At 37.1% G+C, this 27,782-nt stretch overlaps 1 protein-coding gene across 2 annotated transcripts in view; it reads left to right on the forward strand.

Annotated features, from left to right (window-relative positions):
* Window positions 1–11,122: 11,122 nt before the first annotated feature.
* Window positions 11,123–27,782, forward strand: part of LOC128984336 (protein YIF1B) — a 64,541-nt gene continuing 47,881 nt past the window's right edge. For both annotated transcript variants that reach the window (XM_054403647.1, XM_054403653.1), the window contains exons 1-2: window positions 11,123–11,274; window positions 25,738–25,881. In XM_054403647.1, the coding sequence (XP_054259622.1) occupies window positions 11,244–11,274; window positions 25,738–25,881 (175 nt within the window). In that variant the 5' untranslated portion in view covers window positions 11,123–11,243. The remainder of the gene's footprint in view (window positions 11,275–25,737; window positions 25,882–27,782) is intronic.

The raw sequence follows: 27,782 nt of genomic DNA on the forward strand, positions 1-27,782 counted from the left end.
GTTTTCTTATCATAGCAATAACCACTGAGCTATAATTCTAACTGGAGGTAGCACTGAATGTCAACGATGCGTGTCGCCAGCCGCCATGTTTGCGTGAGGTGTGAGTTATAAATAAGCCATGTTATTGGATGAAAAAACCTGCTGCTATACCAACCTAACAAAATCAGCGACACGCTTTTGACAGACTTCTGCCATGGCAGTGCTACCTCCAGTTATAATTTTAGCTCAGTGGCAATAACATGGCTTCTATAACAAGGTTACATAGCAGTGAGTTTTTTTATCCAATAACATGGCTCCTTATAAACTCACACCTCACGCAAACGCAAACATGGCGGCTGGCGACACGCATCTTTGACATTCAGTGCTACCTCCAGTTAGAATTATAGCTCAGTGAAACAAACACCTTTACAAAATCACAACAATAATGCACCGTTCAGTCAACTGTTGAAAGAAAAAGAAACAACTATCTAACCAGGGGCCCTATTTTTGAAATCGTTGACAGTTGACTCTATAGTCAACACTCAACTCAACCAACAACAGGATTTGGTATTTTTGAAATCCAACAGTTTGGAAGTGAGTTGGAAATCACTAGTTGAGTGACTCGTTTTGGAAATGTAGAGCATACGACCGCCCGAAATTCAGATGACGTCATTTTAAACCAATCACAATGCAGAGTTTTTGTGATCTTCGATTTTACCTCTTCTTACTCTAAAATCTGGATCAGCTAATCTCAATCTACCATATTTCGAGATACTGAGGTAAACTGTCAACTCCGTTCTTGAGAGATTGAGGTTATGTCTTGCAATCTTAGTGATTGCAAAAGTACCTTATATAAAATTACAAGTATTAAAAATAAAATTTACTATGGATGTTTGTTTGTTTTATGGTGTAGCTCATTATAAGTTTAGGCATATCCTAAATACATTATTATTTGCTTTCTTCGTATCTATTTCAGAACACATCACCTTATTTTAGTTTTCTTCATCGTTTTGTTTCATGTTATTTTTAATTGTGTTTTTATTTTGGTTAAAGCTTATGGCCATTTGCCATTGCACTGAAAGCTTATCGTAACTTAACTTAATTTGATCCCTTTATTAGGTGAATGGTATTGAAACAAACTATGATATTGTTTCTCTCTACCACAATCTTTAATACCTTAAATCATAGGTCTAATAACAATAATTATCTTTTAATAAGTTCAATTAGTATGCCTAGTGTATTTCAAACAAATTAAATAGTCTTATAACAAAGTAAATAGATTAAATAGTCTAGTATTTACATAGTAAATAAAATTAACAATCGCATAAAGTATTGCGAAACTGCACACGGAAGATTTCTCAGGTGCCGTTTGATGTCACTAACTGCTGACGTCACTTTGAGGGAACACCAATACCGCAACGATACGGTTTAAGCCATCGGCCTCGGTGGTGCAGTGGATAGCGTTGCGGGCTGATAATCCGAATGTTCCGGGTTCGAATCCCGCCGACGGCACTAACTTTTTATCAACAATTCTTTCAAATCAGCAAGTTTGGTTGGTTTGGTTAGGTTATTACAGTTTAATTTTTAAAAAATTATAAAATTGAATTTTAGGCGATTATAATTTTATTTTATGAACAAAACTATTTTTTAGATTACTAAACCTTTATTTGATTTTTCCATTATCAGCACGTTTGGTTAGTTTGGTTAGGTTATGACAGTTTAATTTAAGTACCTGGGGACCGAGCTTTGCTCGGGGAAAATCATTAGCATAAATCCATTCCCAAACTCCACACGGCTCGCCTTCACCACCATTTCCTACGTCATGGACCTGTTTCCCTCCATTCCCATTGCATTTAAAGATTGCAAATACCTTAATCTAATCGTCATAAACAGTTCCCACACTCCGGACTACTCGCCTTGACTACTTCCTTCACCACTTCCTACGTCGCGGACCTGTTTCCCTCCCTTTCCATAGCATTTTAGGATTGCAAATACTTATATCTAATCATCATAAACAATTCCCACACTCCGGACTACTCGCCTTGACTACTTCCTTCACCACTTCCTACGTCGCGGACCTGTTTCCCTCCCTTCCCATTGCATTTTAGGATTGCAAATACCTTAATCTAATCGCCATAAACAGTTCTACACTCCGGACAGCTCGCCTTGACTACTTCCTTCACCACTTCCTACGTCGCGGTCGCGGACCTGTTTCCCTCCCTTCCCATAACATTTTAGGATTGCCCATACCCTTATCTAATCGTCATAAACAGTTCCCACACCCAGGACAGCTCGCCTTGACTACTTCCTTCACCACTTCCTACGTCGCGGACCTGTTTCCCTCCCTTCCCATAACATTTTAGGATTGCCCATACCCTTATCTAATCGTCATAAACAGTTCCCACACCCAGGACAGCTCGCCTTGACTACTTCCTTCACCACTTCCTATGTCGCGGACCTGTTTTCCTTCCTTTCCATAGCATTTTAACATTGCGGACACCTTAATCTAATCGTCATAAAAAGTTCCCACACTCCGGACTGATCGCCTTCACTACTTCCTTCATCACTTCCTATGTCACGGACCTGTTTCCCTCTATTCCCATAGCATTTTATGATTGCCTTTGTTACTTCCTTCACCACTTCCTACGTCGCGGATCTGTTTCCCTCCCTTCCCATAGCATTTTAGGATTGCCCATACCCTTATCTAATCGTCATAAACAGTTCCCACACTCCGGACAGCTCGCCTTGACTACTTCCTTCACCACTTCCTACGTCGCGGACCTGTTTCCCTCCCTTCCCATAGCATTTTAGGATTGCCCATATCCTTATCTAATCGTCATAAACAGTTCCCACATTCCGGACAGCTCGCCTTGACTACTTCCTTCACCACTTCCTACGTCGCGGACCTGTTTCCCTCCCTTCCCGTAGCATTTTAGGATTGCCCATACCCTTATCTAATCGTCATAAACAGTTCCCACACTCCGGACAGCTCGCCTTGACTACTTCCTTCACCACTTCCTATGTCGCGGACCTGTTTTCCTTCCTTTCCATAGCATTTTAAGATTGCGGACACCTTAATCTAATCGTCATAAACAGTTCCCACAATCCGGACTACTCGCCTTGACTACTTCCTTCACCACTTCCTACGTCGCGGACCTGTTTTCCTTCCTTCCCATAGCATTTTAGGATTGCAGATACCCTAATCTTATCGTCATAAACATTCCCCACACTCCGGACTGCTCGCCTTCACTACTTCCTTCATCACTCCCTACATCACGGACCTGTTTCCCTCTATTCCCATAGCATTTTATGATTGCCTTTATTACTTCCTTCACCACTTCCTATGTCGCGGACCTGTTTCCTTCCCTTCCCATAGCATTTTAGGATTGCAGATACCTTAATCTAATCTAATCGTCATAAATAGATCCCAGACTTCGCACTGCTGCCCTTGACTACAATCATAGATAAAACCATAGACTATAAAACATACTCTCTACAATGTATCGAGTAATCTTCAGTATAATCTTTGCTAAATATTATGCTAATTATTAAGTGATGTTTTCCTTTTGTACTGTATTTGTAATTTGCTAGTATACTGTGGGTAGTTGGCTTACTATGAACACATGCTACAACTTCAAGTCTTTTGTTTACTTTATCCTTGTTATTTAATTCATCCAACATGGTTACCTAGCAACCCATAAGACTAATGTTAAAAAAATGTGATTTTCAGTTTCATTTTTCTACGTAATTAGATTTTTGTTGGCAGTTCTAACTGCATGAAACTCGTTTTAGGCCAAAAATAAACTATTTACAAGATTTGAAGAAAATCGTCGGAGCCGTTTTCGAGATCTTTCTGCAAGCAAGCAAGCAAGCAAGCAAGCATACAAGCAAACATTGCTCGTATTAGAGTATAGGATAATAGAAAATTATAAAATTGTCTGTTTCTTCAGACGCAGCAGTTATTGACGTCAGCAGTTAGTGACGTCAAACGGCACCTGAGAAATCTTCCGTGTGCCCCACCGTAAAGTATTGGGTGCTAAGACATTGACAACAAATACATAACCTCTAAATCGCAATTAGTTTTTTTTTTTTTTTTTTTTTTTTTAGATTTTATTAACCGATCAGCATGTCATTGCTATACAGGTTAGGTATAATATAAGAAATACAAAAATAACATTATTAATTACATTAACATGGATAGAGGTCAGCTTAGCCCCTCAGGCACTTATTGTCACTGTTTTAGCGGGTCGGACTGTAAAGGCACTGTCCACCAATGAAACACAAATCAATGAAAACAAAAAAAAAAAAATGGTTATAATAAAACATCTTGAGGCAATCTGGGTTTTAGTCGGAGTCTCTGGATTTCAGAAGGTTGGCCTGTGTTATAAAATCCAATGCTGCTGGTTAATGGAAGTTTTGTAAACAATTTTGATGTAACTTTCTTGATAAAATCTTCTATAGGTTTTATTCCCAGTTCTAAATGTATCTGACGGGTTCGAAAATACCAGGGACATTTTAGAATTATCCTTAAAACTTTATTTTGAAATGTTTGCAGTTTGCGAATTGAGCTTGATGAAGCAGTTCCCCATACTGGGCAGGCGTATAACAATAGTGGACGTAGAAGTGTTTTGTATAAAAGGGTTCCATTCTTTATAGACATACATGATTTTTTGTTGATTAAAGGAAACAATTTTGATAATCTGCCATAAGCCAAATTTAATTTTTTATTAATATGAAATTTCCAGTTTAACTTTCGGTCGAAGTATACACCTAAATATTTTATTGCTTGGTCAGGAGGGTTCCATGCAATCTGTTCACCTAGAATTTCTAAATTTGGAGGATCTAACGGTTTTCGGAGGGTAAAAATCTTCGCTTCACTCTTCATCGGATTTATGGCTATTCTCCATTTTGTGAACCATTCCACCAAATCGTTTAAGGAAATTTGAATGTTATTGGCCACAACTTCGATGTCATGGTGTGTAGAGTAGAGTAGGGTGTCATCAGCAAACACGGCTGTTTGGACATGGTTTGACAATGGCAAATCAGAGGTGTAGATGTTATATAATAGAGGTGAAAGAATTGCTCCCTGTGGGACTCCGGCTTGAATTGGTCTGGCAGTTGATAGGGAACCATCAATATTAACTGAAAACGTTCTATCTTCAAGGAAGCTTTCAATAATTCTCTGTAGGTAGGAGGGGACTCCGAACTTTCTTAGTTTATACAACAAACCATCGTGCCAAACACGGTCAAAGGAACTTACACAAAGAAAAACTGCAGCAGTATGACATTTTCAATTAGTATACATTCGCAATTAGTAAATCAAAGCAAAAACAAAACAATATGGCGTCGACTCAAAAAGGGGTCTGACTTAGGGGAGGTACGAATGAGGCATTTAGTTCAAAATTCCTCCGTGAACAGCGCTGTAGTAGAGAGCACTTTGGCAATGAAGGTTTACTAATCGCAAAAATAGTTCTGTTCATGAAATAAAATTATAAATGCCTCAAATTCAATTTTATTATTTTTTATTATAAAATTAAACTATCATAACCTAACCGAACTAACCAAACTTGCTGATAAAGAAATAATATAACAAAAGTTTAGTAATCGGAAAAATAATTCTGTTTATTAAATAAAACTAGAAATTGCTCAATTAAAATTTTATAATTACTTAATAATAAAATTAAACTGTAATAACCGAACCAAACCAACCAAACTTGCTGATAATAAAAAAATCTTGGACAAAAAGTTAACATTACCAGCGGGATTCGAACCCGGGACCTACCGCATATCAGCCCGGCACGCTATCCATTAGACCACCGAGGCCGATGGCCATCAACAGCTTTGTTACGGTAATGGCGTTCCCTCAGCTAATAAGAAGCCCACAGCTGTCATCGTAGCCTCTTCTATACCTCCCCTGAGTAAATACCCTCAAAAAGAGTAATTTTTTGCCGAAAGAGAGGAAGAAGAAAGTGTAGTCAACCTCCACTCTGTACCATATTCTGATAATTTGTACCATAATGTTACAATAGTTTGACACTCATACCATCATGTAACCACAATTTCTGTTTAGGTTGGCAATATGCAAAATCAGGCGATATTTCTAATAAAACAGCTCATGGCTATTTCCCGTGACGTCATATCACGCCACCATCACACCACCTTTCCGAACAAGCCTAAATCCCCTCTCCTCACGTCAGTCCACACCATGTATTAGTCCCGTCAACACCGTATACCCTTTGCGGCCCTCTGAGCCCTTTTAAAATGTAACAAGTGTATTTATTACAACGCCCCATCCCTGACCCCAAAACGTACAGTACGATGACGACGTATCGTACAACTGGCGACGAGGATGGGCCATTGTGTAATTCTTGTAAAATATGTGTTCTAAACTTGCTTGGGATGACGATCCTGTAACCCCACATTAGGAGTCCTTGTTCAAAAGTTAATTGTGACTGTCGCACAAAAAATGGATTTAACATAGGATCCCTCTCATTTACGTCATTTGGCCATCCAAATCTAACATAACCTATCACTCTACTTATAGGATCTAGTGCTGACTCTCATTTTACTTCTACATAACTTAGAGGAAGTTCACTCTCAATTAAACACTGTAAATAGGTACCTACAATATTTACATTTAAGTCATTGTCATTGATTTCATCGTTCACAGGATTACTTACTGGTAAACGTGATAGACCATCAGCATTTCCGTTACATTCGGATTTAACATAAGAAATGTCGTACTGATAACCTGATAAAAACAATGTGTAGCGTTGGAGCCTACTTACTAGCTGCAAATGCAGGTAAACCTTGTTTAGGTCCAAAAATAGCTACAAGCGGTTTGTGGTCTGTTTTTAACAAAAAATGGTTACCATACAAGTACTGGTTGAATTTTTTTACTCCATACACTATACTAAGAGCTTCTTTGTCAATCTGTGAATACTGCTTTTCAGTATCATTTAACACTCTACTTGTAAATGCAATAGGTCTTTCAGTACCATCTGTTTGAATTTGACTTAGAACTGCACCTATACCATAGGCACTAGCGTCACATGCTAACGTTAACTTTAACTTAGGGTCAAAATGAGCTAGTACTTGGGCTGATACTAGTTTTTGCTTAACTTCTTCAAAAGCTTTCTTACACGCTAAATTCCATACAAATTCAGTGTCTTTCCTCAATAACATATACATAGGGGTAAGTATGGTTGAGATTCTAGGTATGAAACGAGCGTAGTAGTTAACTAAGCCTAAAAATGCTTTTAATTGGGTGACATCTTTTGGTTCTGGGGCGTTTACAATGGCTTTGACCTTGTCTTGTGAAGTTTCCAATCCTCGTTTGCTTATGACAAACCCTAGATACTCTAAACTTTCACAGAAAAATTTACATTTACTTTACTGACTGTGAAACCATTGTCTTGTAGTCGTTTACAAACTAACTTTAATTTACTAATAATATGTTCAGAGTCATTTTGTCCTGTTACAAGAATGTCATCTAGAAATACCGCTACACCTGGTATTCCTTGTAAGGTTTGCTCCATTGTGCGCTGAAAAATACCAGGAGCAGATGATATGCCATAACATAATCTATTGTACTCAAACAAGCCCTTATGGGTACTAATTGTACATAACTTTTTACTTTCATCATCTAGTCTTAGTTGTTGATATGCTTGTGACAAATCTATTTTAGAAAACCTGTCTCCATTTTGCAAACTGGAGAACAATTCTTCAATCTTAGGTAAAGGGTGTCTGTCTATCTCTAAGAAAGGATTTAGCGTTACTTTATAGTCTCCACACAATCTTAACTGACCATTTGTTTTCAAAACTGGTACTACAGGGGTAGCCCATTGGCTTGAATTTACTGGTGAAATAATACTCTCAGCTTCTAAACGTGCTAGTTCTGCTTCTACTTTATTTTTAAGTGTGAAAGGTAAGGTCCTTGGCTTATGATATTTAGGGGTTGCATTAGGTTTTAGTTTAAGTTTGACTGGTTCTCCCTTGAAACAACCTAGCTTGTCTGTGAAAACATCAGGGAATTCCTCATACAACTGTTTAACTAGCTGCTTGCCCTGCTGATGTACTGTGACATTTGTTTGTTTGTTTACATTGGTAACTGCGGTGTCGGCCACCTCAGTCGGCGCGCTAGTGTCGACCATTCTGCTAGCAGAACAGCTGACAGGTGTACCAACTGAGCTGTCATCCACAGCTGATTGAACATTGTTTACTTTACTACTATTTTTGATACTAACAACTAGCTGCAGTGCTTTCATCCAATCCCTACCTAACAATGGGTTTGCACCGTTAGGGACAACATACAGCTCTAATTGTTTACAAATACCTTCATGTTTTACATTTACACATAGTTTACCGATAGGTACGATCTTTTCGTGTGTGTACGAACTAAGAACTAAGCTTGTTGGTAGTAACTTTACGTGACTTAACTTTACTTTGTAATCTTTTTCAGATATAACTGACACACAAGCTCCGGTATCAATTTCAAATAGGATCTTTTTGCTCTCTACCTCTAATTGCACTCTAATTGGTTCTACTTTTTTCCTAACTTCTACTCCCTGTACCTGAAATAAGTTAGATATGTCATATACCGTGTCTTCGTCTACACTTTGTTCAGGGACATTTTCTGTTACATAATGTTGCCTAGCATTAGCATTACTGTACTTTGAATTAAAATACGACTTATTTCCTCCCCTAGACTGTCCATTAGTCTTAGATACATCATTATACTGTTTACTAAAATGGGGCCTATTTGCAATTCTACTCTTAGATCTACAAGCTTTTTCAAGATGTCCTTTCTTCTTACAGAAATTGCAATTGTACTCACGATACCGACATTGCAGAGTATTGTGATTGTTCTTTCCACAGCAGTTGCACTCCCGGGGCTGTGACGTTGCCGAACCTCTGTTGGCTGCGAATTTTCCCCCGCTTCCGCTTGGTGCTGTCCTTGTCGTCTGGCTGAGGCGCTGAAGTCGTCCTCCTGGATTAAGCGTCATCTGGGCTGCTCCTTTCTCGGCGAACTCCATTGACGTTGCCAGCTGTACTGCCTTGTCGTAGGTCAGGTTATCCTCCCCCAGCAGTCGTCTCTGGATGTGGTGGTTCTTGAGGCCTGATACCAGTCTGTCGCGTAGATGGTCTGGAAGCTTGTCCCCAAACTCACAATGTTGCGATAGCTGCTTAAGTTGTACGATATAATCACTCACTGTTTCGTGTTCTAACTGATGTCTGCGGCTGAATTTAAAACGTTCTGTAATAAACGACGGTTTCGGGTGTAAATGTTTACCGACCGTGTCTACAATTTCCTCGTACGTCTTGGACGAAGGTTTATCCGGTGTGATTAAGTCCTTTAACAATTTATACGTTCTGACTCCCATTACCGTTAGTAGTGTGCTCGCTTTCTTTGTGGCATTAATCCCGTTGCAGTCTACAAAAAGTTCAAATCGCTCTGTATACGATTGCCAAGTTTCTTCGGCGCTGTCAAAAGGACCGATATTACCAATTGTTGCCATGTTTGTTGAAAAATACGTTTCCGCTAACTGTCCGAATTGTTCGAAATAACTTTCAGTCAACGGCATAAGTGCCTTTTTTACACTTATTTAACTGTCCGTAGTCTAATATTACGTCCATAAAACAAAGAATAACGTTATGTTAGGTGTACCTTTCTACACACTCACAGTTACCCAACATTGCAAAATTCGCCAGACTGCACACTGACAGGGAACAGTAGCGAAGGTATGCGAGCTCTTCCGGGCACAGTCGGGCAGAAAACTCCGATATTGACTAGGTCACCTGACGCAAACCAAAACATTGAAAGAGCGGGGTCATTGGCTTCGCCTCCAAATGTAAACAAATCGCCAAATGTAAACAGACAGACGCCTAGAGGTCGTACGGAACGAGGTGAAGCTTGGAGGGGAATAGTGGTGTGGTGGGGGAAGTGTCGCTATGCGAGGCGACGATCGGCTCGTCTCCTACCCCCACCATGGATTTCCCCGCTTTAGACCGTTCCCGCCGAAAATCTCAGGCTTCACCTCGTTCCGCACGACCTCTACTAGACGCTTTCCTGTACGGGAGCGCAAACCTGTAATAAGATTAGACCTTTAATTGAATACCCGGACATGACTTGTATATAGATTTATTTATTATATATCCTTATCAATGATTTTCAAATGTTTATTAATTGAATTGTGTGTACCATTGTGTGTGTTATCATTATTAAATATCATCAAGGTTCAATGTTTAATGTTATTAAGGTTTATGATTTCAAGTGTGTGTTTCATTTACTTGTGTTTTTAATGTGTGATATTATCTCAATATTTTGACCATATATACATATATATATTTAGAACTGATGATTGATTGATTCTCATTCTCATTTAAATGATTGGCAAACAAAAATAATAATAAATTAATAAGATATTCTGGTATTGTTATTTGTGATTGTAAGTTTTCAAGATTCTAGTAACCGATAGCATCACAAAACTTAAGAGGGGAGGATTGTACCATATTCTGATAATTTGTACCATAATGTTACAATAGTTTGACACTCATACCATCATGTAACCACAATTTCTGTTTAGGTTGGCAATATGCAAAATCAGGCGATATTTCTAATAAAACAGCTCATGGCTATTTCCCGTGACGTCATATCACGCCACCATCACACCACCTTTCCGAACAAGCCTAAATCCCCTCTCCTCACGTCAGTCCACACCATGTATTAGTCCCGTCAACACCGTATACCCTTTGCGGCCCTCTGAGCCCTTTTAAAATGTAACAAGTGTATTTATTACAACGCCCCATCCCTGACCCCAAAACGTACAGTACGATGACGACGTATCGTACACACTCAACAGCTCGATAGGTGTTGAGTAGTTTTGGTTGTGTAAGTCCACCGTCAATCGTTTCAAAAATACGAAACGATTGGAAATAGAATGACTCGACACTCAACTCAACAGTCGACCATTTCAAAAATAGGGCCCCAGGTACAATAAAGAGATATACAGTGAAGCTATTACACAAATAGCTGTTATGCTAGGAACTGTTCCAAATCCTTCTGTGCATGACTGCATGTGGAAGTGGAAGCTGAGGTGCTCGTGGGTACAGAACGTCGAGTCTCTCAGTCCCACTCCCACTCCCACTCCAGTCGATTCGTTTTATAACGTTTAGGTTAGGTCAGGTTTTAGGTCTCTCAGACTGGAGATTTGCTGGTCAGAATACAGTAATCCTTATTTTAAAAACCTATCAAAATCAAGGATATGAACTTTAATTCAGCTGGGCCTCGCTACCGTAAGTAGATGATAGCCTAGCATACCTTAAGGAAAACGTAATTGTGTATGTTGCATAGAAATGTATTTAGGCCTTGTCTAAAAAATATACACTAGGCCTAGGCTACACTAACTTACTGTACTTATACTTTATACTTTTCTTTGAAATGGCGACCATACAAAGTAGGTATTTTAAGCCAAGTATTCGAATGGATGAGTACGATGAGTGGCGCGATCTTGTAGTCTTTTTAGTGACTAAGGCCGACATATTCCTTTGACACAGCTGTTAATTAATAGCCTATACAGCTAATGTAGGGTTCCCAGGGACCCTCCATCAAAAAAGATGACAAAATTACTCACCAAGGGTGGTCCTAGACATATATTTTGGATGGGGGGTCACCGGGGGGCCTGGGGGGTATGGAATACCCCCCAGCAAAGAAGGGGGGTCCAGGGAAAATTTTGGAAATAACGTGCTAAAATTAGTAATTTTTAAGCTATTTTAAGGACCTAGTTTAATGTGTTCAAGCTTCCCAGTTAATTTTTTAAAGGTCAAGAAATGTTAAAGGTTAAAAAATAAACTACTCGTATAATGTCATGTTTTTTTTTTATTATTGAGACTTGTGGTTTTAATATCAAAGGAATACCGCAACATTACAGCACATTCAAGCATGTTTGATTTACAAAAACACCCTGGTGCCAATGTGCATGCTAAACAGAAATTGTCCAAAATCAGACCATGATTTTGAACCAGAGAACTTATTTTATCTAAGAAGTGTTTAAGAACTAGCACCCAACACGACTGCATTATACCTGCCCAGCAAGCAACAGTTAACCTACACAAAGTACACTACCCAACTAACGATGCCGTCGGCGTCCCGTCACTGCCACCGCCTGAAGAGTTGGTTCTCAGTGTTCTTCATTGTTTGGATCAATTCTCACTTCTAGCTGTCACTGATATGTTTAATTGTTTACATTACATTTTGTTTACAAATACTGCAACATTTCCAATCACATTTTTTACGCAAATCGAAAACCATTCATTGTGGAACCAAGTACGTTAATTGACCTTTTGACTTGCATAGCGGATTTAATCGATCGCAAGTACTATAATGTTAACTGTAAATTAAAATAATCATCCACATCCAGGTCAAGAACCTGCAGATTCTATGTCTATAAAATTCAACTTAAGTTTTGATAACCAGGGAAAATACAGCAAATCAGTGTTTAGACTGGGAAACTTAAATTTATAAATAATCGCCACTAATAGCCTACAATCGAGATTTAACGGTGTTTTGATCGCTGTTCTATCAAGTAAATAATTACTACAGTACAGCAGTGTGTGATCGCGGGTGTTGCTGCGACCCCGGAAGACCTTTACGATTTTGTTGTCAACGTTACAAGTGAGATTAAAAACGTTTTTCTTACATAACGGAATTAATTAAGTGCAATATCATAGTGTAACCGTAAATGAAATTAAATAAAAGGCATCATCCAGATCAGGAACCAGAAATTCTTTGTGTAGCCTATAAAATTGTTCTTGAGTTTTGATAATGTAAATGAGAGTATTGATACTACACAACTAAGCTTTAAAATGACCACTGCTGATGTTTTGCTTCTGCGTGTTAGATATAAAAATGTTTATTTCAATGTGTTCTGTTTTTATAGGTTGCATATGCACTCAGAAAATGATTTTGTCAATGAATTTTCCGATACTATTAATAATGTAAAGGGTAATACTATTTTGGTCGGGGATGGAAATATAAACCTATTAAATACTTGTCAGCCATATGTGCAAAACTATTTTAGTCTCTTACAAAATCATGGTTTTATATCTATGATAAAGAGCCCTACGCGCATAACTAATCTGTCGAAAACACTCGTAGACCATATTTTTGTAAGACATCCAAACATAACTATTTTTAAAAGTGTTATTTTTGATATTGGTCTAACAGATCATTGTTTATTGGGGTTGACTTTTGATTTAATGTGTAAAGGTAAAATAATAGATGATTCTAGCTTACTCAAACAAAAAGATAAAATTGATTTTATTTTATTCAAAGAAAAGTTAGAAAATGAAAAATGGGAAGATATTTTGCTTTCAAATGATGTTAATTATTGTTATAATATATTTTATGAAAAACTATGTACTGTGATAAACAAATCTAAGTTAGCTTTTAAGTACAATAAATTTCAAAAATCTAAATCGTTAAGTCCATGGATAAATACTAATTTATACAATAGGATATCGAAAAGAAAGAAGTTGTACTTGTTGTATAGGAAAAGGCCTTTTGATTTACATTTTGGCAAGTATTTTAACGAGTTCTGTGTCAAATTAAGAGAAGATATTGATTTTGCTAAAAACCAATTTTTAGCTAACAAAATTAATAATTGTCATGGGGATTCTTCTCAATATTGGAAGGTTTTAAATAATGTGTTAGGTACAGCTGATAAGAAAAATGTAACTGAAGTTGAATTGGAAAACAAAACAATTTTAAATGATCACAAACAAGTTGCCGAAGAGATTAACAAGTATTTTATCTCTGTCCAATGTCAAGGTCAAAGCTGCAACGGGCCTCCCCCTCCCCAGCCACGACCCTTGCATTGTTGTCCTCACTCCTTCTTTGTTGCTCCAACTACCATTCCCGAAGTTTTGGCTACCATAAATGGGTTGAAAAATAAAAAATCAACAGGTTTTGATCAAATATCTGTTCAACTTTTAAAAACTGTCTCTAAAATCCTAGCACCTGTTTTAGTCCACATGATTAATCTTAGTTTTGCATGTGGTACATTTCCAGAAAAACTAAAACAAAGCATCATAGTGCCCATTCATAAAAAAGGCTCGTCAAAAAAATTAGACAATCTCAGACCTATTAGTTTGCTCTCAGTTTTTTCTAAAGTTTTTGAGAAATTAATGAAAGTCAGACTTACAACATTTTTGGATGGTTTAAATTTTTTCAGCAACTCTCAATTTGGTTTTAGGAAAGGAAAGTCGACAGAAGATGTCCTAATTACAGTCACAGATAAAATTTATCAAAGTTTAAATAGCAAAAACAAAGCAACAGGTTTATTTGTTGATTTTAAAAAAGCATTTGATCTAGTTGACCATAATCTTTTATTATCTAAATTAGATGCTGCTGGTGTTAGAGGTGTAGCTAATAATTGGTTTTCTAGTTTTCTCTCAAACAGAATACAGCAAACAAAGATCTTAGACCAACTAAGTTCTCCTCTACATGTCAGGACAGGTGTTCCACAGGGATCAGTTACCTCTGCAACCCTCTTCCTCATATTTATTAATGACCTTCTCAAGCTTCCGTTCCATGGACACGTATGTGCTTTTGCTGACGACATTGCGTTTTTTTATTCCCAAAAAGATATTTTCACTCTTTACGGTTACATCCAAGAAGATCTTCAGCTTTTGAGTGATTGGTGTAAAGCAAATAAAATGCAGGTTAATGTTGATAAGACAAAATACATAAATTTCGGTCTAATAAATAGTATTAACTTTCCAAACAATCTAGTTTATCATTCTTCAAATTGTAATTTAATTTCATGCATTTGCAAAACAATTGAAAAGGTCAAGCATTTTCGATATCTCGGAGTAGTTTTGGATGAAAATCTAAACTGGGACAGACATATTTCCACACTACATACAACAATTAAACAAACTATAAGAGTTTTCTATTTTATAAAAAACATTTGTAATACCTTCTTACTTCGAACTCTTTATTTTGCTCTTGTCCAATCAAGACTCCAGTATGCAATTCAATGCTGGGGCGGAACTTTTAAAAGTTATATTGAAAAATTAAGGTTTACACAAAATCATTTTTTAAGGATAATAACTAAAAGTAATAAGCGTGAAAGCTCTTTCCCGTTATTTTCTCAATTAATAATACTCCCAGTTCAGCACTTATATATTTTTAAGGTTCTAAAACTCTTCTATGTACGCAGTGGAAATACTGGGACAAGCAATCTTTTGTATAATACTAGACAAAACAATCAAGGCATTTTCCGTTTACCTAAAGTAAACAAGTCATTGTTCAGACACTCTTATCAGTATAATGGTCCCAGATACTTCAACCAACTGCCGGAAGATATCAGATTTTGTTTGACCTTAGATAAATTTTCTTCAAAATTAAAACATTGGCTTTTTAGTCATCCGGACGTATATTTTCTTAATAATATACTAATATGACAATTTACATCAACCACTCAAAGGATTTTTTTTTCTTTTTTTCTTCAAATAAATCCGTTAAGTTTCGCTATTTTTGTAATTTCCAATTTGTTTTCCATTTCACGAAAAGGTAATAAATTTTTAGTTATAACAGTATTTCTGTAAACTTTAGGATTTAATTTTTTAAGCTCTATTTTTATATTGCTATACTTAAGACGCCACAGAGAGCGGCAACTTGTATTTTTCAAGTGAAGAGACTGGACTCACTAAGTTGTAAATATAGTTGTTTAATTTTTTGTTTTACGTTTGCCACGATTACTGGAAAATGTGGCAACGTAGTTCCAAGTGAATTTATTATTTTGTATTTATTTGTTTTGAAGGAATAAACTCATTATTTCATTATTTCATTTCATTATTTCATTATAACCAGAAAAAAGACCTAAAAAATGTAAATTTAAAATTCCTATGTTATTCTTATGGAGAATATTGTAAAATGTTGTAGTTTACTTCTTTATAGATATATTTTGATAAAACTTTGACAAATTTAGATTTGGCCAAATCAGTCTAGGCCTAACAGAGGGTCATCAAAATACTCCTTCAGCGAGTAGTAGGCTTTTCCTTTAAAGTACGTAGTGAGTACCTTAAGGAGTTCCCTTTCGAGAAGTACGATGGAGTTTGGCAATTTATTATATATTGTTAGGGCTCCATTACTAAAGGCCTTCTGAGTCCTTGATAGTCTAACTCTAGGAACATCTAGTTGGTTGTGATGCCTAGTAAGGTGGTGATGTTTTGCAGCCCTGGAAGGAAACTCCTCAATATTATCTATTACGTACTTTATACAGGCGAGGATGTAGTGACCAAACACTGTTAGAATTCCCATCCTGGCAAAGATAGGCTTGCAGTGAGCCAGACGATCGCTGAAGGTGATTATTCGTAGAGCTCTCTTTTGCTGGACCAGGATGTCTTCGGTCGTGGGTGCGTGTCCCCACAACAGCACACCATAGCTCACGTGGCAATGAAACATAGAGTGATGGACATTCATCAGGTATTTCTCCGAGACCAGATGCCTAAGTTTCAGGAGCAGGCCCTTGACAGCTTATTGCAGACCTGATTTACGTGGTCATTCCAGGTTAGTTTCTGGTCCAGAGTAAAACCTAGCAGCTTCACCGGATCATTGTGAGGAGCATGTTTAGCCAGACTGCAGACAAGAGATTGTGTCTTGGATTGGTTAAGCTGGAAGCCATTGGCCTCAAACCAGTTTGAAGCTTCAATTAAGTGCTGTTCAGCTCCCGCAACAGACTGTGTACTACTATGCTTGCGGTACAACTGTTCAACCTGCAGTCCTCGTGACACAAGGGTGGTGTCGTCAGCAAATAATACAACATTTCCTGACATGTCGAGGTCGTTTATCATAACTAGGAAAAGAATCGGCCCAATTACCGATCCTTGTGGAACTCCATATGCTACTTCTAGAGGTGCTGAAGTTGCCCCCTCGATAGAGACCACCTGTTGCCTACCCGCGAGATATGATCCAATTGTTCCGAGAACAGTGCCACCCACTCCATAACTCTCCAACTTCCTGACCAGTATGGCATGGTCGACACAATCAAATGCACGACTTAGGCCGTCGACACACGGGAAGACTGTTTTCCAACTGAAATCGGCAACTAGTTGGACAAACTAGTCGTCTGCGTCCCGACCAATGTAGTTAGGTGGGACAGTGCACACGGGGCGACTGCGATGCGACCAGTTGAGGACCAGTCGGTGATCAGTCGTTAAGCAACCGGACCTGCCGGTTGCTAGGTGATTTCAGTCGCCTGGTTTGAACAACTTTTCGCATATTTTTACTGCGCTTTTCAAGGATCGTGTGAAAGATCGAGCATACCAACTGCGATAACGTTTCGTAAGTACTTTGTGACATCCTGTAAATAGACTGAAATTTTGTATCTGTTTCTTGTAATGCAGCGGCAGCTACAAAGAGCCTACATTGAATATTTGTTTTAACATAAGGATGTACCCAATACTTTCTACGTCCTCTACGCTTTCTTGATTGTCTATAAAACTCCAGGGCTTCTTAATCACTACCACTCATTTCATTCATAACAAAATTAGAACTCATTTACTGTCTCAACTCAACTACAGTCGCGCCCGTGTGTGGATTTAACCAACGCAACTGCAATCGTAATCGCGTCACAAAAGAGTTGGTTCAACTTTAGTTGGGTTTCAGTCTTCCCGTGTGTCGACCGCCTTAGGTCGCACAATGTGAGGGTGACTGTGTGGCAAGCCTCAAATGCCTCACCAACCAAACCTGCAAGCCTCAGGACCGCTCCTGTTCATACTCTAGATGTAAACACTGCTTTTGAATATTTCTTAAATACTATTGTTTATTATTTCAGTTTGAACTGTCCTAGAATATCTAAGAAAATCAGGCATTATTATAAGAGTAAATTAAAGAATAAATGGTTTGATGAATCTCTAAAAAAAATGCGAGATACTGTTATTTTTCTTGCAGATTTAACAAAAATGCCTAATTTAGCAAAGCATGATGATTTCAAGAGAACTCTGTCAGTTTATAGGATAAAATACAAGACTATGATTAAAGTGGCTAAGATTAATTATAATGAGAAATTTGTTAGCAGTTCAAGGAATACATGTAAGGCTGCTTGGCAAATAGTAAAATCAGAAAGTAGGGATTTTTTCAAACATAATAATACTGTTCCACCTTTTTCAGCAGATGATTTTAATAACCATTATATAGATGTTGGAAAAAAGGTAGTAGAGAAGGCTCATGTTGAGCAAGGTAGGAGTTTGGATTTCTCTAATTTTCTAAATAATGCTAATCGTTCTAGAAATAAATTTTCGTGGAAATTGGTAACAGAGAATGATATGAAAAAAATAATAAGATCTCTTAATCCATCAAACAGTGAAGATGCTTACGGTTTTTCAAACAAAATTGTAAAATGTATAGCTCCTTACATTATGGAACCACTGATTCATCTTGATAATATGGTGTTCTCTAGTTCAACCTTCCCAAATTGCTTAACAATCAGTAAAACCTCCTCTTTATAAGAAGGGAGATAAATTTCTTATTTCACATTATAGACCAATTTCAATGGTTCCAGTGTTATCAAAAATAGTTGAATCCTGTGCTAAAGCCCAGATCTTTGATTTTCTTAACTTAAATAATATTTTAAACAATAACCAATTTGCTTTCAGACCGGGCCGTTCAACTACTTTGGCTATAGAATCGGTGGTGTCTGATATTTTGGATAGTTTTGAATCTGTTAGTTATCTTAGTTTGGCACTTTTAGACCTCAGTAAGGCCTTCGATTCGGTCTTACATACAATTCTTTTGCAGAAATTGGAATTTTATGGAATAATGGAGCACGAACTAAATTTTTTTAAATCATACCTCTGTGGAAGACTACAATTTGTTAATTTAGGAAAACATAGGTCAAATTCTAAGGAGGTCCTTGCTGGGGTTCCTCAAGGGTCGGTACTGGGTCCGGTTTTGTTTATTCTCTATATTAATGATTTGCCAAACTCCACCTTACAAAACAGTTTTATATGCTGACGACACAACCTTCATCTCATCAGCTGACAACTTTTACTCTGCAAACCAAAGTATAGAAAACGCCATTGAATTGGGTAAGCTATGGTTTGAAAGTAATTTTCTGGAAATAAATCATGATAAAACAGAAAAAATTTGTTTTACTTTGCGTAATCTTGAAGCAGACAATGCAGTTTCTGTCAAACTACTCGGAATATCCATAGACTCTAAACTCACTTGGGAAGTACATACCAATAATATCATTTCAAAATTGTCAAGAGTATGTTGTTTGATAAGAAAATTTGTTTTTCTAAACCAAAACACTTCTAATTGTTTACCACAGTTTATTTCACTCACACTTGCTGTATGGCAATATACTGTGGGGTAATAGCTCAGGAGCTCACTGGGTCTTTACATGGCAAAATAAGGCTCTCAGAATTATGTTTGAAATTCCAGATAGGGTTAGTTGCAAAGCATTTTTTGCTGAAAATAAAATCATGACACTCTCGAATATTTTCTTTTTTTACAATTTAGTTTCTGTTAAAGAGAATCTGAATAAATTTGTTCCTTGCAACTCAATCCATGGGTATATCACCAGACAATCAAAAGATTTATATATTCCTCAAGCCAGGGTATCAAAATTTATCAAAAGTTATAAATATTTGCAAATAAAACTATTTAATAAACTTCCAATATATTTTATAAATCAGGAAAGTATTCATTTGTATAGGTCAAAATTATCAGATTGGCTTACAAGTCGTGCTTTTTATTCAGTTGAGGAGTTTTTGCAGAATGTAGATTTTTCAACGCTTAAATGTGAGGCCAAGCAGTCTTGATGATTCTTTGTTCTTGTTATGGTCTTTTCCCTGTTAATTTCAAAGTTTTTATTATTACTGATGCTTTATCCTTTTAAGATTCTTTTAACTTTATTTGAACAGTTTCTGTATAATATTTAATATTTTATATAACATATGTAACAAAACATGTTGACCTTGTCTATTGTAATGTTTATATTACCAAACGACAATAAAGATTTATTATTATTATTATTATTATCCTGTTGTAGACCGGCCTTTACGGAATCCGAATTGACCTTCCGTCAGTAGGTTGTTAGACTCTAGGTGTTCACAAAGTTGCCTGGTCATGAGCCTCCAAGACTTTACCGAAGATTGGTAGAATGGAAACGGGCCTATAGCTGTTCAATCTATCTCGCTTACCCTTCTTGTAGATGGGGACGGTTCTGGCAATTTTCATGCTGGGGGGGAAAACCCCTCTCTTCAAAATGTTGTTCAGGACTAGCGATAGCGGTTGAGAGATTTGTCTTATAACACGTTTTAACCAGGTTGTGGACATTCCGTAGAAGTCAGGGCTGTTTGAGTTTTTGAAACCAGCCACAATTTTCTCTATCTCGGTTGAAGAAGTAGGCTGCCACGAAAAAGGTTGGTGTGTACATCAACATTCAAAGAAATCTTACTGGAGTCTAAAGATTTCAGACCGGTTACAATGTTGTCTACGGAGTCGATGAAGAACCTATTAAATTGGTCAGGGCTGTGTGGTGATGATTGGGTCACCCGACTGCTTCTTGTGGCTGTTTTGACCACATCCCAAGCTGCTTTGCACAGATTTTTAGCAGAAACAATCATATTTACATTTGCCTCTTTCTTGGCCTCAACAATCTTTTGTTTGTATGCATTTTTAGAGGCTAAGTAGGCTGCTTTGTCCACCTCTTGGTTGTTCTCCCTAAACCTGTCCTTCAGTGCGAGCATATCCTGCTTTAGCCTAAACAACTCAGGAGTATACCATTTGAGGTAGTAGTTTGACCTCGCCACACGAGTTTTGTTGTTGGGCCTATATACCTTAGACTTAGATGGGAAGAAAACATCAAATAACTTCCTTATTTCAGAAAAAAACACATCAAAGTCATTGGCATCGTCTTTCAGGATGTCAAACCATTTAATCTCACCTAGAGCAACTAAAAATAGGTCTATCATGCTTAGGTCAAGTTTTCTAATGTTAAAAAGATAACTATTATGCCAAGAATTCAAAGGAGGACTCACCACATTTGAAGAAGTCATCCATCTCATCACCACTGCGGAGTGATCTGCGACAAAGTGTTCGACGACACTGGCCTCATAATCCCAGGTGTTCAGGTTTACAGCTATGTTGTCGATGCAGGAGTGGCCCCTCGTTGGTTGTGTTGTCGTGATGAAAAGTCCGAAGGACTTCAGGAGATTGAGCAAGGCAGATCTCTCGGTGCCTTCTCCAATGAAATTTACGTTGAAATCCCCCATCAACACCAAGTTGGAGAAATTTCTCTCAAGGGAAGCCAGACAGCTCTCCAATTGATTACAAAACACTTTGAAATTCCCACTAGGTGAGTGGTAAACACAGATTGCCGTCACGTTCAGGCTTGGTATGTAAATCGCTACCAGTTCACAATCGAGGTCTGAGCAGAATTGCTCCACATTTAAGACACTAAAATCAAGGCTTGTGTCAATGAACAATGATGCTCCGCCACACTTGGAATTTTTCTGCAGTAAATACTTGCAAGGGATAAATTTGCCACTGTACTGTAGAATTCAGTCTCTTCTGGTACTAACCAATGTTCGCAAACGCCAAGAATGTTTATACCTTCTTCCTCAATGAACACAGTTAATAGGCTCTCCTTACCTCGAATACTTTGTACATTTAAAACACTAATTACAACAGGAGAGCAATTTTCTGGGTCCTCAAGTCTTCTCATGACACGTTCTGGTGGTCTGGCAATCCCGAGTGCTGGACTGTCCTGCCTAAAAAGATCTCGGTGAAGGACGTCGAGATAGAAGGAATTCTCTAACAAGGATGCCGTTTGGCCAAAAATCAGAGCGTAACACCCTTTCAACACACAGTTCTGATATTCCCAACTTGAACGATTTGTAGGATTCAGTTTGACACATTCGCAGTTGTGTATATCATTGTCTGCAAGAAAACTGGTTAAGGTATCGCAAGTTGTTGCAGGCGATAGTCACGATACAAAAATAAATTTTCGTTTACAAGCCGGTTTCAATCTGGTTTTGGTCGAGCCAGTGCCGATTACCACTTTAGATGAATTCAGATGGTTCCTGTTGTTTGAGACTGTATTAGGATTTTTCGACTTTGGTACTCCTTTCGATCCTCGAACAGTACTCGCGTAGGATTTGGACACTGTCGAGACTGGACTGACTGGAGCGAGATTACAATCGGTTTCAGTTCCTCCAGTCTTTTCCGTCAGCTCCTGTTGCCGCTTGAATCGCACTCCTCCCACTGGAGTCAATTCACTACCGTTTCTCAGTCCGATTTGCTGTTCATTTGATTCAACTACCGTTCCGTCTTCATTCACAGTAGTATGAATTTCGTCTTCGTCATTTGTCACCAATGGGAAAGAGGGGATCTCAGTGACGTCATTGTTGCCAACCGTACCTTCTGATTCAACTCCCTTTTCTTGGCCAATTTCTTGTTTGGACGCGTCAATTTTGTTAAAAGAATCTATTCCCTTAATTTTGTCTGCTGTCCTCTTAACTAAATTATTCACATCTACTTTTGTTTTGACACTAAGGTTTATCAATGTGTTAAGTTTTTTCTCCAGAGATGTACCTAATTTTGAAAAAGCTTCCACACAGTTTTTAATAACTGTCAAGTCATCTAAGCTTACGTCCACTTTACCTTGTACAAGTGCAATGTGTTTCCCTAACCTCGAATCGCATGGTCGGCAAAACCACCTCACATCTTCTTCCAGGTTCAGTATTTCGCTAAATTTCTTCACTGAAATCCTGACACACTTAGCGTGATGCCAAGAATTGCAGTAACCTTCACACAACAAAGCTTTTTCTTCGTCTCTACACACTTTCGAACAAACGGGACAATTTATCACACTATTCCCATCCGCCATATCCACAGCCTCTACAATATAAACATATTGTAAACAACACTTTAAAAAATGAGCTGTCGAGAAACAATGTTAAGTTATCTTTTAGGACCTCTAACAAATTGTCATCCATCCTAAAAGAAAAAAGAAAACCCTCTTCTGACAAAACTGAGCTAACCGGTGTTTACAAAATTAATTCAGGATTAACAAACAGGAATGGAAATGTCTAAAATGCAAGTCAGGGAAAAAATGTAATTTAAAAAAAGATGTTTCTGAAGATAATGATGAAAATATTACAGAGGTATTTAAAAAATTTATGAAAGATGTGTCCAAGCAGCTACAAATTCTTCCAACACTAAAGGAGGATTTAGATAAAATTAAAGAAGACAGCAAGGAAGTTATTAAAAGTCAGCACTTCATAAGTGAACAGTATGAGGATATTATCCACAAGCTGGAACTTCTACCGAAGCTGGAGGAAAAGGTGGAGCAACTACAGTTGGTAATTCAGCGGAAGGATGAAGAGATTCACGATTTGAGTATGCGTCTAAGCCAATTAGAGCAATACGGCAGAAACAAAAATCTAGAAATCAATGAAGTAACTGAAAACAAGAAGGAAAATGTGGAAGAAATAGTTGTGAAACTTGCTGAGAAAATGGGAGTAGACATCACAGAGGATGACATTGAGGCTGCACACCGTCTACCATCAACTCGGAGGGACAATAGACCTGCGACCATCATCGTCCAGTTTGCCGGGAGGAAGAAGAGAGATGCGTTGCTGGCAGCTAGGCGGAAGGTTGTGACAAACAACCAGGTGACAGGACTACCGGGCGGCCAGATATTTGTAAGTGAAAACCTTACTGTTTATTATAGAAACCTATTAAAAGAAGCGAAGAAAAAAGGAAAGGATCTAGGATACAAGTTCATCTGGTTTAAGTATGGTGCGGTTAGGCTTCGTAAAACAAAGGAGAGTGATGTGATAGTAATTAATGAGATGTCCGACTTAGCTAAGATTAAGTGAGAGTTTTCATTTCGGGGTTAAAATAGAACTAAAATAAATAATATTAAAAAAAGTTCAAGATTACAAAATTATGATGGCAGGGCACGGCTTAGATTCTTACATAAATTGTTATATAAGGGAGGAAGTAAGAGGAGGAAAACTAACACAAACATGTTTAGACCATGCATTCATTAGAGTTAAAAGAGCGAAGGTCAACTCAGATGTAGTTCAGACTAAGATAGCAGATCACTACACCTGTGTTATCAATGTCCAGCCTGACAACTCCTGCCCAACTGATAAGACAATACCCCCGCCGCAGCAAACCTGCAGACTTAGCGAATTTCCATTTGCCTGATTGGATTTAAACTAAAATGTCTCCTTCAAAATATCACATTTATTCCTTATATAAACAGAATTAGTTTAATGAGTACTTAGGTTTGCTGCAACAGGGAGGGTAAACAAGTTTTTTTATGTAGAATATTAAAAGGTACTGTGGTTTAGTAAGAAATTAATGTATTTTCCAACTTTTATCAAAATATGTTCATAAACAAGGAAACTACAACAGTTGACTTATTCTCCATAAGAATAACATGGGAATTTTAAAATTACAATTTTTTTGAATTTTCTCCGTAACAATTAGGTGCATAATAATGCTTCAATATACTAAATTATTTGTTTTTTTAAGCTCTACAAAATGGTTTAAAAAGAAATTGTGAAATTTTGTGTTTTTAGGGTCAAAAATGGGAAAAACCTATTTTTACCCCATAAAACCCCCCATAAACCTCTGTTCCCATAGTCCGATCATGCTGGTTCGCGAACTCATTCAAGTTTATCCCGCCTTACACCTTCAAACCAAATTTTATCAAAATCGGACAAAAATTACTCAAGTTATCGTGCGGATGGACACATATATATATATCTCTATATATAGATATATTAAAATTTGAACGAATGGTGTTTTTGGCCTCTGGGGACATCAAAATGAAAAAGTAAATCGGTCCCGGGCTTAGGTCTTACCATGAGACCTACGGTAATAGCTACTTCCCTATAGGGAAATTCGCTAAAACAGATAAATACAAAGATAAATGTGGCTATATTGGGACGGGTATTGGGGCAGATGGACTGGCTGTCTATAAAATGTTTATCCGATGCATCAGAGATTTATAATAAGATAAATTTAAACTTTAATGAAGCCTATGATATTAGTAAAATTATTGTATCAAAATCAGTTAAATCTCCCAAAAAACCATGGATGTCTTTTCAAATAGTAAAACAGATTAAAGAGCGTGATAAATTATTTAAATTGTACAAAACACATCCAAACAATAATAATTATAAAGAAAGATATAGGCTAGCAAGGAATAAGGTGGACAAAGAAATCAAAAAAGCAAAACAAAGGCACTTCTTCAGTTTATTTTACAGTAATCAAAATAATATTAAGGAAACTTGGAGTCAGATAAACTCAATTTTAGGTAGGGGCAAAGTGGATAATATTGATGAAAGTATAGTTAAATATCTAGGAAAGCATAAAACAGAACTTGAAATATGTAATGCATTTGCAGATAAATTTACTAGAGGCATATATTTAAAAGATGTTATGATGACACTTGATAGTGAAGGCAGGGGAGCTTTGAGTTAATGGCAAGGATATCTATGGCCACTGCATGTAAAAGGCCTAGTTTATTTTATGGGGCTTAGGGTCTTCTAAAGGCAAGTATCATAAAATGTGACATAGGTATATTTTTGTAAGTTTGCACAGAAAAATGGGCCATAGATTTTTGATGATGTGTCTTTAAATGCTACTGTAACTGTATTTGTCTTTACTATACATACAAAAGTCATATTTAGAATTTACATATTAATGCTATGTTATTTTTGTTGTAGCTCCTGGCCGTAAGCTATCAAAACGGCCCACAGAAACACCAGGATTAGAAAGTACACAGACCTTCTCCCCACCACCTGCTTACAACCCTTACGATGATCCTCAACAGTACAACAATATGCCTGCATACCCTCCCAATCAATTCGGTTAGTTTTTTTCTCTGTCTACTCATTATTTGTTAGCCTATTCTACTTTTTAGTTTTGTTAAATTCACAGAAACCATTTCAAATTTAGCTTAAGAATTGTTTTACTAAGTGTAAACAATTATTTTAGCATTGACCTTCAATATTAGGGTACACATCAAATCTATATTTTTTTTAAAGGGGGTGGCTAGCTAAGTTATGGGCGCATGCAGCAATTTTCTTCAGGAGGAATTTTGTCCCAAGGAAATGAGGAACCTCATCCACAAACATATTATTGTCAGCTTTCGCACTAGTGCCGTTTCACGGGCAAATGTAAACCGGGGGCAAAAAATGCCCAGATGATTCTAAACTTCCATGCCAAATTTGTTAGTCCGTGTCGATCAGTGGCTGAGTGCGGTTGGTACTAAAATATTTTTTTTTACCTAAGGGATAAATTGTTTGTATGTCAGATGTTAATAAGGAAGAAATTAACATTGAGTTGGCCTACTTGATTAGTTTGGTCAAGTAATATACCTACAGTGATGGGCGGATCCAAGAAAATGTCGGTACCGGATCCGGATCTTGAAAAATTCGGATCCGGATCTTCGAATCCAGATACACACTGTCATAAGGGCGGGATAGAAAACGTAATCAACAGAATGCCAATTTAAATCATACTGTTTAAAATTAAATTGGTAATGTTTAAAGGTTAATATATCTTGTACGTACTAGCAGAGCACCCGTCCTTCGTACGGGGTTAGCATATAAGTATAAAATGCTTATTGCAGTTATACTCAAGCTTTGCGTTTGCAATGGGGGGAGGATACAGTTTGATAAAATTTGGTTCATAAATTTACAGTAACTTATGGTATAGTATAACACATCTACCATTGTCATAATGTTCTACCACTGCACCTAAACAATAGAAAAAAATAAATTATCAAACATTCGCACAATATCTCAAATTATTTATTAAATTAAAAACTCAAACCTAACTGTAATTAAACAATCCTACTTTGACAGTTCTCATTGTGTATATCACAGCCTTTTGTTGCTGCTTAGTTCAAACTAGCTGTTACCCGCGGGCTTCGACCCATGTTTGACTTCATAAGTATTAATAAAACTATTGATTGGTTAAGTTAAGCTGAAATAAACAAAACAGAATGCAGCATTACAAACAAAATAATCACACCAGATTTTAATAAGGTAATAAATTGAAAGAATAACATACAAATAAGAACAGCTGAGGTATTTTTAACATTAAGTATATGGAAAGTTCCCTTTGGAAAGCAATTATGACCTTAAAGGGCAATTTAAGAGAAAATGGATAATTTTGCGCAAGGTTTCTCGTCATGACGGACATTTTAAGTATATGCTTTATGGGGGTGTGACTTGTAGTTTTCTCAAAAGTGCATGGGTACTTTTGGCTTTATAAGGTAAGTGCCCCAAATACCAACACCCTAAGACCAGAAATAAGCTGTCTTAGGTCATAAAAAATATTAAGGTTATGTAAAACCTGTTTTTAATGGAATAAATCAATTTGCCATAATATTAACAATGAAAAAACATCAAAATATGAAATAAAAACCCTAGTTTTAACTACTTATAAGCATTTAAATGTTGGGTAGCAAATATGCAACTTTACAAAAAATACCGACAACAATGAAAATTATTCCGACATCTCATGTCCTAATTACCGACAGTATGTTTATAAGAGGGATTTAAACTACAAGGTAACTTTGTATTTGTAATAAATGTATTTTTAAAGATTCCTTGTGTTTTCAATTTCCTGAATTACCACTCGTATCTTAATATTTTGTCATTCACCACCCTAAAAAATTATCCTTAACCAACAGGTTATGTTTGACGATCTTGCTAAACAAAAGTCACTTAGTATTTTTGCTGAAAACAAATGCTCAAAGTCG

Source organism: Macrosteles quadrilineatus, unplaced genomic scaffold, assembly GCF_028750875.1.
Source record: "Macrosteles quadrilineatus isolate MER2022 unplaced genomic scaffold, UCM_ALF_1.0 Scaffold_1__1_contigs__length_201487025, whole genome shotgun sequence".
In the NCBI taxonomy this organism is placed as follows: domain Eukaryota; kingdom Metazoa; phylum Arthropoda; class Insecta; order Hemiptera; family Cicadellidae; genus Macrosteles; species Macrosteles quadrilineatus.